Here is a 12190-nt window from a genome sequence, read left to right on the forward strand (position 1 = left end):
ACAACAACTTTAAAGCCCACACTGCCATATTGAAAGGATCACACTCCCCACCATTCCACACTAAATTATTCCTTTCACACCAGATGGCCCAGAGAGAGACAAAGAAAACCTCTGCACGTTGTGAGTCCATACCTTCCAGAACTACTACCAACCAATCAAATATGCTAGGTGCTGGAAATTCAATGCTTCTAAGAAGAATGGGGTTATGTGACCAGAAAGTTTGTATGACTGGGCAATCACGAAAAATATGGACACTAGTCTCCACGTTTAGTGAACAAAAAACACACCTCAGAGTTGGAAGCTGCATTCTATGCGACAGGGCTGCTCTAGTAGGCAATATATCACGGCACAACCTCCAAACAAACGACCTCACCTTTGGAGGGATTCTTGCTTTCCATATCTTCTTCCAATACTGCCCATTTGCCCCACTGAACCCCCAAGAGGAGGAGGCTTGGTTCATAATCTTAGCATGCGTTCTGGCTACGTTGTAGCCGCTCTTGACGTTATAATTCCTCATCTTGTCAAAGTGCCACATCAATACATCCCGTGTGGGTCTTCTTCCAAGTGGAATACTAGCAATACTACGCACCTCCTCCTCTGTAAATAACTCATGAAGCATTGGCAGGATCCATTCCATCTCATCCGGGTCTATGAGATCACTAACCAGGAAATCCTCAGCCCTGACATAGGTTGCGAGAAAGGACGAAAGTGATGTGGCAGTGGAATCCACGGGTCATGCCAAACAGATACGTCGCAACCATCCCCGATTCGATACCGTACTTCCAGCTCCAACACCCCTCTACCAACCAGTATATATACTCCTCCATGCATAAGAGGGTCATTACCAATATCGGCTTTCATGAAAGAAGTGTCTGGAAAGTACTTGGCTTTTAGAAGCCGTGCAACTAGAGAGTCAGGTCTCTGAATAAGTCTCCACCCTTGTTTCGCCAAGAGAGCCCTGTTGAAAAAAATCATGTTCCGAAACCCCATTCCACCCTCACTCTTTGGGCTGCAAAGTCGATCCCACGCAAGCCAATGTATTTTCTTAGCATCACCCTTATCCCCCACCAGAATTTTGCTAGGATTTGGTGCATGGCAATGCAAAGGTGTTGTGGAAGTTCAAAGCAACTCATGACATAATTCGGAATGGATTGGAGGACTGCTACTTACTCTGTTACTTTGTGTAGAATAGTTTCATCTTCATCAAGAAACTGATATATATTGGTTAAGAACTTAAGACAGAGTTTTTAAAGAAATGATTTTTGTTAAAGCAGAACTCAAGTATGAACCCTTTAGAACCCTCTTTCCTCAACCACTTGATGTCTTTAGATACTGGAGAGCTTCATCATCTTTCATACCTATTATTATAGCATAAATAACATAGTTCGATATAAGTCCAAGGTTCTTTAATGCACTGCAGTTCAGTTAGACTCAAACACACAGATAAGCTATACTAAAAAGCAATAAACTGAATTCATATTTGGTCACCGAAAACTGTTGTCCACATGATTTTTCTGGCTAAACCCCGGACAAGAAAACTAATCTCTAATCAAAAATTAAATCCCAGATAAAGTTCTGATACACCACATCTTTAAGTCTAATGAGCTGGCGACTGTATTCCATAATTACTCTTTTCATGTGCAGTATTAGGGATGCATGATTTAAAAATGCAATATCAGATCGCATTTTCCTAGAAAACTGATATAAGAAAATATCAGTTTTCTTATAAAGCCTACCTCTAGAGTAAAGAGAAAATATAAAGCTATAAGAGAAAATATAAAGTTTTTTTTTTTGACGAAAATAGGTCAGCCCTTTCATTAGATTCAGCAAGTAATACAAAAACGAAACACCCCTATGGTGTCGACAGAAAGCAATCGTTCCTTAGAACCTCATGAAACCCTATTCTAGAAGAATAAAATCCCAAAAAATCCCGAGTACACCCACCTTTTAGGAAATCCACGCACCATTATTCCAACAAAAACCAAGAAACCTCGAAGCAGACATAAAAGGGAAACAAGTAAGGCTCTGGTTTTTGTGACCCAAGCAATAATTAAATTAAACTAATAGTGGAATGTGACATAGCACCTTCCACATCACCCTCCACAGTAATAGCCTCCACAAATTGCCCAATCTGGCGTTGCAGCGAACCACCACATCCAACATCAATGTGTACCTTGCAAACATCCACCATCAGGCCCAATTTGCTGTTTGGGGCCCAATCACTCAGCCTTGACGCCCTAGCAACTGGAACGCAGCATACCCAAGCGTCAGGATCAGCACCGGCGCAAAAGCTACCACCGAGTTCGTACTTGCCACTTGTGACGCAATCGCCTACGCCCACAGTCGGAGACAACCCAATCTGGAAAACACCGATGCCGCATCTGACCCATGGCCACTACCTCATCACCATGACCGCCGGCACCACCGATGATGTAGAGCCCATCGCTGCACCAGGCAGCGTCACCATCAGAGATAATCTTCTTCGATAAGCAGAGCCACACCATCATCCCCGCCATCGAAGAGCCTGGGCCGGAAGAAAGCAGATCCGCCCTCATCCCCAGAAACCCTGATTCGTTTCGACCGCCTCACTTACCGCAATACTTGCAGCCGTTATCCCCAGAAGCACCCTCATCGGAAGCAATAGCCCTTGGGTCCAAGCAAATTAACTAGCACTCCATCACCATCCGGGATAGAAAGATCTCCGACCCTCCAAGGATCAACCCCTGTAACAGGTACACCGTCGTTCCATGGACTCGATTGGAATCGACCTTTCTGATCTGATCTTGACCAAACCAAGACCGGATCGCTGCTCAACTGCCATCTAGATGCCATCCCCTCCCACTAGGTCGCATCGTTCATATCACCATCTAGCATGAACGCAGAGACAACAGTGCCTCCATGCCCCGAACTCAAGACCGCCTCAATATTCCCCAAAGCAATCAAGAAAAGAATAAGCAGACCAAAATCTGCCATCATCACCATTGACAAGCAACAACAAGAATGCAAGAATCCGTCGCCCAGAGGAAGAGGATTCCGAAACCCTAGCAGAGCGCTAGGTCGTCCCCACCAGCCATTAAGATGAATGTTGAGAAAATATAAAGCTATAGCAAGCCAATATACAAACAAGTAAATTGCGAGAAAATACAATAAACTAACAAAGTTTCCTAGAACCACTCAATTTTGGAGATCAGACTAGAACAGTAGAACCACCCAATATACCATATCGCATTTTCTTAGAAAACATCAACCTCTGTACAAAAGATTTTTTTTTCCCCCAACAAATCTTCATCAGTAGAAGCACTTGTTATTTTTAGGTTGGAGACCATAAGCCCAGGCCTAGGCCGTTACTTAATTACTTATGCAGTTAGGAAGAAGGGCGCATACATGGTGACAAGACCACAAATAGCTTTTTTTTTTTTTTTATCGTCCGATCGAGTTTTATCCATTTGCGCACTCAACACGTTTGATGACCATCATGTAAGACACGGAGTAGCTCTTGAAAGGCAAAGACCAAAAGGCATGAGGCCATTCGAGAACAACTTCGACAACAATTCATTCAAGTACTTTATGCATAGAACCAAACCAATAGCTAGTCGATCTCTTGACATTAGATTCAAGTTTCTATTTCCTATTTATACGTACATACAAACATACACTATATATTTCGAGCTCTAAATCCAATTAAGCTGGGGAGTTGGACCCTCAAATTATTGCACAAACCCTAAATAACAGAGAATATATCCTCTCATGATCTCATCTAGTTCTCATTGATAAAACAAAAGCTAAATGCTATAATGTCCCCATTTATCTGAAACATAGATTCAAGTACTATTATCGTTGTTTTTGTAAGTACACAAATAATTTCTTTAAACGAAGTATACAAAGAATTACACAATTGATGTACATTTTATCTCTGGCAATCTTTAACTCTACACAACATACTAGAATTGAAGAAGCCCCCTCTAATCCGTTGCAGTATTCATGTGCACAGCTATGTACATGCCTGATTGTTTTTGAATATTACAAACAACTGCTTGGTTGAATAGTGCCAACACTCTTTCCATGTACATTCGTACAGTATGATTGAACTACTTGCTTCCGGCAAGTCAAATTCACATTTTCGAGTCTTATCCCACTGCATGGATTTGTTGCACTGCAATCAAATTTTACTGCAACTGCTGTTGTCGATGTGCCTCGAATGTTCTGGTACAGTATATCGCTAACTTTGACACCAGATACCTATAGAAACAAGATATATGGCAATATTGTTGAACTTTCTGCAAATTTAAACATGGTGTTGAAGGAATATCGATTTAGTGTGCCTTATCAAACTAGGAGAAGTAATAGGAGAGAAGGTTCTAGATTTCCCAATCCTACACGGATTGGTATTCCTTGTAACATTAGAACTAGTACTTTGTAATCCCTATATATAGGGCTCCTATTCTCAATAATATGATACAATTCTCTCTACAATTTCTCTCGAATCTCTTTTTCCTTAAACACGTTATCAGCACGACTCTAACCACAAAACAGAAAACCAAAACTCATTCACAAAGCAGCCCCTAGCCCAAGCTAGCCGAACCTTCGCTGCAGCCCGAACGCCCGTGCGCTTGCAACCTTGCACAGCAGCCCCTGCTGCCCCCTCCCTGCAGCCCTGCGTTCCAGCCTGCTACCACCGAAGCATCCCTGCTACGCAAACAAGCCAACGCACACCCACTGCATCTTTTTCCCGTTCCTGTGCACATCCGTCTTCTTGCAAGCCTCGAAAAGTCTAGTTCGGAAGCTCAGATCGAAAAACTTTCTTCATCAAAGTTGTTCGTCTCTGTCTCTTCCATCTAACCTCCGAATTTCAGCCTTATCGGAGTCATATTTAGATCTGTACACCAATCGAGGTACAAGCTGTTCAGAACAGAATCTGCTCCGAATTTTCACCAAGTAAGTATTCAAAAGAGTAAGTTTTGAAGTTCCTATAATTCGAAATTTAAATATTTCTTCTTTTCTCGGGGACTTGAAAACCTCCCTTCTTCTACATCCCACCTTTCTTATAACGTGGGTTCGATTCTTGAAAAGCGGAATCGTGGGGATTCACGCAATTAACGAACTAAGAGCGTTCGTAAGACTTCGGACTAAGAGCGTCCGTAAGCATCGATTAACGACCATATAAACATCATTGTTTCGGTCTAATCCAATTATTCTTGGAAATCGATTTCTTGGTAGCATAGCTCGGAAATCTTATTTATATTAGTTTTCGTGGAAGCATTGACTCCGAAACTAACTTGTTTTTGTTTCATCTTTCAGGATGTCAAACACAAACAAACTCGATTTTGTTCCATTGGATTATGCAGGCAAAAGGTACTTAATTTGGGTCACTGATGTCGAGATCCACCTTATTGCCCGTGATTTATTGCATACAATCCAAGAGCTTTGTCCTATAGAAACAGCTCCAGACCCTCAAACTGAGAAAGATAATTCCAAGGCACTTGTCTTCATGAAACGTCACATGGATAGTGACCTACAGTTTGAGTTCATAAATGAGGATAGCGCCATAAAGCTTTGGCATGCGCTTCGCGAACGATATGGCAATGTTCGTGACTCCATACTTCCGAATACAGAAGCAGAATGGAAACATCTTCGCTTCTCTGAATTTGACACTGTCATGCAATTTTATTCGGAAGCTCTCAGCATTAGAGCAATGATGCGTCTCTGTGGAAAAACAATCACAGAAGACCAATTGATTGAGAAAACCCTCAATACCTTCCCCGTCTATGCTATGAGGTCCTCTGACTTATTCCGGACTCATGTAAATGCAAGACGGATCACAAGTTTTCAACAGCTTATTGAAGCTATGGTCACTACTGAAAGACATGGCAATGAACTTGTGAAAAGAAGATTTGATAGGCTTCAAGATAGCTATCAAGAGCATCGTCCTATGGCTAGAGAAAGTCGCCATCGACGTCATGATCCATATGATCGAAATGCTCAAGAAGGTAATCACTCAAGGCGACAATCACACGACCGTAGGAGGCGTGATTTTGAGGGACATAGGGTTGGAAACCATGGAGCCAACGTTGGCCATGGGCACCACTTTCCAACGCCACTAGTCTTAGGGACTATGCATATTGCGCCAATGCGCCTCAATCAAGGGAGAATCCTCTTTATGGTGTCTATTTCTGATATGGAACGTCTGATCAATGGACCTGAATTTGCAATGTACCTAAGAAGGTAGTCGCATTATGGTGATCCAGACATCGAGTTCACAAAGACTTTAAATCTGGCGATGAAGACAACATGCCGCAGATTTTTATTTAGAATAGTCTTTTATATTTCCAAGAATTATGTAATGGCAATTATGCCTTAAATCAATAAAATGACTTATTGTATTAACTCTTTCCCTCTAGGCGTACTCAAGAGTACTTGTGATGTCTAGGCAAGGTTTGATCTGAGAGAACGGTTTTAAAAGTGAGCAACGCTCCACCAAAATCTCGCCTTACCTTACCTGGTCACAACTAAATTGAAATTACCGAACGGATAGAGTAACTACGATTTGTCTACGATTTGATTTTTATATTGGATTAGATTATGGTCACGAAACTTTGGTGTCATCATTGGATATTATTAATAAAGTATCGATTTATTTTATCTCATGTCGTAGACATGTTTTTCGAACTTTATTATTTCAAAGATATAAGAGCCAATGGTTTTCATGTGGAAACACATTGTGAGAATGGACAAGAGTTTCTTTGCATCACCTCTAATGACTACGGACATAAACGAGTATTAGAGAAACTTATGTGTCGCTCTAGTGGGTTGTATGCAACCACTATTCGAGTCATTGAATCCAACCATGTCATGAGAGATGATTTATGGGATTCCGACACGTATAGGCTTTGGCACGACCGTTTGGGACACCCAGGTCGTGACATGATGATCCGTATATTAAAGACTTCACACGGACATCCCTTTTTCAGAACGAAAGGAAGTGAAACTCGAAATTTGGATCAAGGAGGAGCACCTGCGCCTCACGGCGCCTTTCCCCCTCAAGTCCGGCCATCCCCGGTCGGCGCCGCCATCCCCCTGCGGCCCAAGGGTGGCTTTGACGCCACCCCTGCTCCCTTGACTCCAATTTTTACTACTCAGGTCCATTGTGACTTCATGGCTCAACCAAAATCCTCATTGGTTGTTTCCAAAGCCCATCATTCGTTCTGCAAAGCCTGCTCTTTAGCAAAGTTAGGATCGAGACCATCCTATGCAAAGGACACCAAAGAAAATATACCATTCTTACAAAGAATCCAAGGTGATATTTGTGGACCTATTCAACCACCATGCGGACCATTTAGATATTTTATGGTGTTGGTTGATGCATCGACACGCTGGTCACATGTCATGCTATTGTCCACAAGGAACGCTGCATTTGCTAAACTCCTAGCACAAATAATTAAGTTACGGGCTCACCACCCTGATCATCCCATTAAGTCTATAAGATTAGACAATGCTGGGGAGTTTACATCAAAGACTTTTGATGATTATTGCATGTCCATTGGGATTGATGTTGAACATCCTGTTCCTCATGTTCATACCCAAAATGGTCTCGCAGAAGCCACCATTAAACGACTACAAATGGTTGCTCGAGCATTGGTGATGCGCACCAATCTCCCTATTTCTGCTTGGGGCTATGCAATATTGCATGCAGCTGTGCTTATTCGTCTGAGGCCCACTGCCACTCAACCCTTCTCTGCGTCCCAGATGGTTACTGGGTATGAGCCTGATGTCTCACACTTACGCATATTTGGGTGTGCAGTCTATGTGCCTATTGCGCCGCCACAGCGCACCAAAATGGGTCCTCAAAGACGATTAGGCCTTTATGTTGGATATGATTCTCCAACGATTATCCGCTACATAGAACCCTTGACAGGCGATCTCTTTACCGCTAGATTTGCGGATTGTCACTTCGATGAGACAGTCTTCCCGTCGTTAGGGGGAGATAGGAACATAAATGTTCAACAGGAACGACAGGAATTGTCGTGGTCTGTCCCCACTATGTCTCATCTTGATCCCCGAACCGCACAGTCAGAAATTGAAGTGCGGAGAATTCTCGATCTTCAGAACGTAGCAGATTCGATGCCTGATGCGTTTTCTGATATCGCTAAAGTGACAAGATCACACATACCTGCTGCAAACGTGCCTGCAAGGATTGATGTCCCTAAAAGTAGAGGACATGACGCCAACTCAAGAATGCATGAGCATGGCGCCAATGTCCCATCTCTCAATGATGGTGACGTTATGGCTAGGCCCACGGCTCCCGCCAAGAAGCGCGGGAGGCCCATAGGTTCGATGGATTCTCGCCCAAGAAAGAAAGCGAGTTCGGCACAAAATAATCCATTAATCATCGATGTAAATAATCCATCTCATGAGAATATTCCGGATTATGGTTATGTCCAAGAGACATCATTGGGGGACGCTCCAATGTCAGAACCAACTCCAGAGAATAGAGAGATCTCCATAAATTACACTAGTGTACATGAGATGATGGATAGAAATTCTATGGCGATTGATGATGCATTTGCATATCATATTGCAAAAGGAATTATAGAATATGATGATATCGAACCTCGCTCTGTTGAAGAATGTCAACGAAGAGCGGATTGGCCTAAATGGAAAGATGCGATCCAGGTTGAATTGGATTCACTAACAAAGAGACAGGTATTTGGGCCTGTAACGCAGACACCCCCAAATGTAAAGCCTGTTGGCCATAAATGGGTCTTTGTTAGAAAGCGTAATGAGAAAAATGAGGTTGTTAGATACAAAGCCCACCTTGTGGCGCAAGGTTTCTCACAACGCCCTGGAATTGACTACGAGAAGACATATTCTCCCGTAATGGACGTTATAACGTTCCGCTACCTTGTCAGTTTGGTAGTTTCCGAAAAACTTGACATGCAGCTTATGGATGTGGTTACAGCATATCTCTATGGGGATCTAGATTCAGAGATATATATGAAGGTTCCAGATGGACTTCAATTACCCAAATCAAGTGGCACTAAACCACGGAGCGCGTTTTCAATAAGATTAAAACGCTCACTATATGGATTAAAACAATCCGGACGGATGTGGTATAACCGTCTAAGTGACTACTTGATTGGGAAGGGATATATTAACAATGAAATATGCCCATGCGTGTTCATTAAAAGAACAAGTTCCGGATTTGCAATCGTAGCAGTTTATGTCGATGACATGAACCTAATTGGAACTCTAGATGAGTTGAAGGAAACTGCTAAATACTTGAAATCCGAATTTGAGATGAAAGATCTTAGGAAAACACGGTTTTGTCTCGGTTTAGAACTCGAGCACCGTAGTGATGGAATCTTGATCCATCAGTCTGCATATACTCAGAAAATCCTAAGGCGCTTTAATGTAGATAAAGCAAAGCCTACGAGTACTCCCATGATCGGCCGTAGTCTTGAGCCCGGAAAAGATCCGTTTCGTCCAAGGGATGAGGACGAAGAACCATTAGAGGCCGAGGTGCCCTATTTGAGTGCAATAGGCGCATTATTGTACTTAGCTCAATGCACAAGACCGGATATCTCATTCGCAGTGAACTTGTTAGCTGGACATAGCTCTGCGCCAACACGCCGCCATTGGATTGGTATAAAGACAATCTTTCGATACCTAAGAGGTACGATTGATATGGGCCTATTCTGTCCCTACAGAGAGAAAAGGAATGACGGAAAATTGGGATTGGACCCCAAAAGGCAGAACGCCCCCGTCCATGGAATGGCCGCCGGCCATGTTGCCGCCGCCGGCTCCGCCACCGCTCATGGTGGCCGGCGTTCTCCTATCTCCCTCCATCAAAACGACAATGATGTCTTGATGGGTTTTGCTGATGCAGGGTACCTCTCTGACCCTCACAAAGGTCGCTCCCAAACTGGTTATGTCTTTACCATGGGAAGCACTGCGATATCTTGGAGGTCTACAAAACAGACCCTTGTTGCTACTTCCTCAAATCATGCAGAGATTATTGCTCTACATGAAGCCGTTCGTGAATGTATATGGCTAAGGTCTGTAATTAGACATATTCAAGGAAGTTGTGGTTTGAAGTCTACCACAGATGAACCTACATGCATTTATGAGGATAATGCAGCTTGTATTGAACAAATGAAGTTAGGTTTCATCAAGGGCGACAACACCAAGCATATATCGCCTAAGTTCTTTTATAATCAGCAACAACAATCACTTCTAAAGATTGAAGTGAATCAAATCCGATCAGAGGATAATGTAGCGGACTTATTCACTAAGTCGTTACCTAAATCCACCTTCGAGAAACATGTGAAGAGCATCGGATTGAGAAAGTTATCCGAACTCCCACGATTATAGCAATCAGGGGGAGATATCGACATCAGGGGGAGTTATGATGTCTACATGTGCGATCTCGAAGAGTGAAGGACGTGTTGTGCTCTTTTTGTCCTTCGACCAGGGTTATTTTTATCCCACAGGGTTTTTGTTACCTGGCAAGGTTTTTAACGAGGCAACGAATGAAGCGTCACCACCAAGTTTGAGCGGCACAAGGGGGAGTGTTGAAGGAATATCGATTTAGTGTGCCTTATCAAACTAGGAGAAGTAATAGGAGAGAAGGTTCTAGATTTCCCAATCCTACACGGATTGGTATTCCTTGTAACATTAGAACTAGTACTTTGTAATCCCTATATATAGGGCTCCTATTCTCAATAATATGATACAATTCTCTCTACAATTTCTCTCGAATCTCTTTTTCCTTAAACACATGGAGGATTTAATGAATTGGATAAGATTACTTTCTTACCTGACCAGGACAGTTGAGGTTGTGTGGGCAGTAATTCTGGTCAATTACGATGGGATTTTGGACATTAAGCATTACGACATCAAGGAATCGAACACCTCGGACAAACCCGGTGCTAGGTCTTGCCCAAGATTTGATCCTCAGCCCATTTGTTGTACCCTTAAAAATTGCATTTTTAACTGTTACGTTTTGTACTCCTTCCTCTTCCAAGTCTTTGGCCAGGCTCCCTATGCTGTAATTAATCACCACAAATACGCATGCATTAGCAAACATTAACGAGTTACAATTACACACTCTCGGACGAACTTTGACTTACCTAGTGCCGTGGCCAGGTCCGCATGATATGCGTTCCATCCACAAGTCCTTGGTCCCAGGGCCAATAGAGACACAGTCGTCCCCAGTTTTGATGGAGGTGTCGAAGATTGCAACATTTTTGGAAAATTGGACATGAATGCCGTCGGTGTTAGGGCTATTGCCAGCAGCAATAATTTTGACGCCTTGAATGAGTACATCCTGGCAGCCATTTATCACAATGTGAAACATTTGGCTGTTCAATGACATTAGTCCTTCAACTCTAATGTCTTTTGAGTTTGTAAAACTCAAAGTCTGCAATATATGTACATTAATTTAGTTAGCTTCAATATCATCATTAAAAGGTTAGCAGAGATACGATGAACTACTTGAAGTAAAATAGATACTAACCGTGGCTCCATTAGGACAGCTGGTGGTTTCCGTACTTAATTTGCAAGCCCACAAGGCGGAGCCCTTAGCATCAAGTGCTCCTCCGACAATGTTTAGCCCAGTAACTCCTTCAAAACTGAACCAGTTGTTAGCTTGGCCTAGTACTCGGTAATCAGGCGAAGCCACTAGTGTTCCATCAATCCGAAAAGTGACATGTGAGCTTTTGCAGTCACCTTTAAAGGCAATAGCGCCAAGCAAATACCTCCCCTTCGGTATATATATCTCAGATGAATCCGCGGAGGCTCCACAGGCAGCAGCCCAAGCATCAAGAAAAGCTTGGGTGGAATCCTTTACACCATTACGCTTAGCTCCAAAGCTCAGGACATTGTAAGAAGTTATTGTAGTCTCGTCAGCAGCAGACGATTGGTGTATTATTGTAAGAATAAGGAATACAACCGTGGCAAAACACCTTGTAAGCTGAATCATTTTGCTTAATATCTTTTATGTCTATGAGCAGGGAGCTGTGAGAGGAAGAGTCAATAATAATGGGTAGGAGGGATTAAATTACGGAATGAAGTAGAAATGATGTTGGTGGAAGAAGTTGATGAAGATGCTAGCTATAGGCTTCTGGTATTTATATATATGCTGGTTTATGTATACATATACATGCATGCTATGTTTGATACATTTAGTAAAGTT

General features: G+C 42.7%; 1 protein-coding gene across 1 annotated transcript; it reads right to left on the minus strand.

The window, feature by feature from the left end:
* Nucleotides 1-4020: 4020 nt before the first annotated feature.
* Nucleotides 4021-11977, minus strand: LOC112184068 (polygalacturonase). The gene is made up of 4 exons (XM_024322360.1): nucleotides 11513-11977; nucleotides 11127-11416; nucleotides 10814-11042; nucleotides 4021-4239 (listed from the first exon to the last, which is right to left on the minus strand). The coding sequence occupies exons 1-4, from the start codon at nucleotides 11975-11977 to the stop codon at nucleotides 4021-4023; spliced, it is 1203 nt and encodes a 400-aa protein (XP_024178128.1).
* Nucleotides 11978-12190: the final 213 nt, after the last annotated feature.

The sequence above is a fragment of the Rosa chinensis genome, chromosome 2, assembly GCF_002994745.2.
Source record: "Rosa chinensis cultivar Old Blush chromosome 2, RchiOBHm-V2, whole genome shotgun sequence".
NCBI lineage: Eukaryota > Viridiplantae > Streptophyta > Magnoliopsida > Rosales > Rosaceae > Rosa > Rosa chinensis.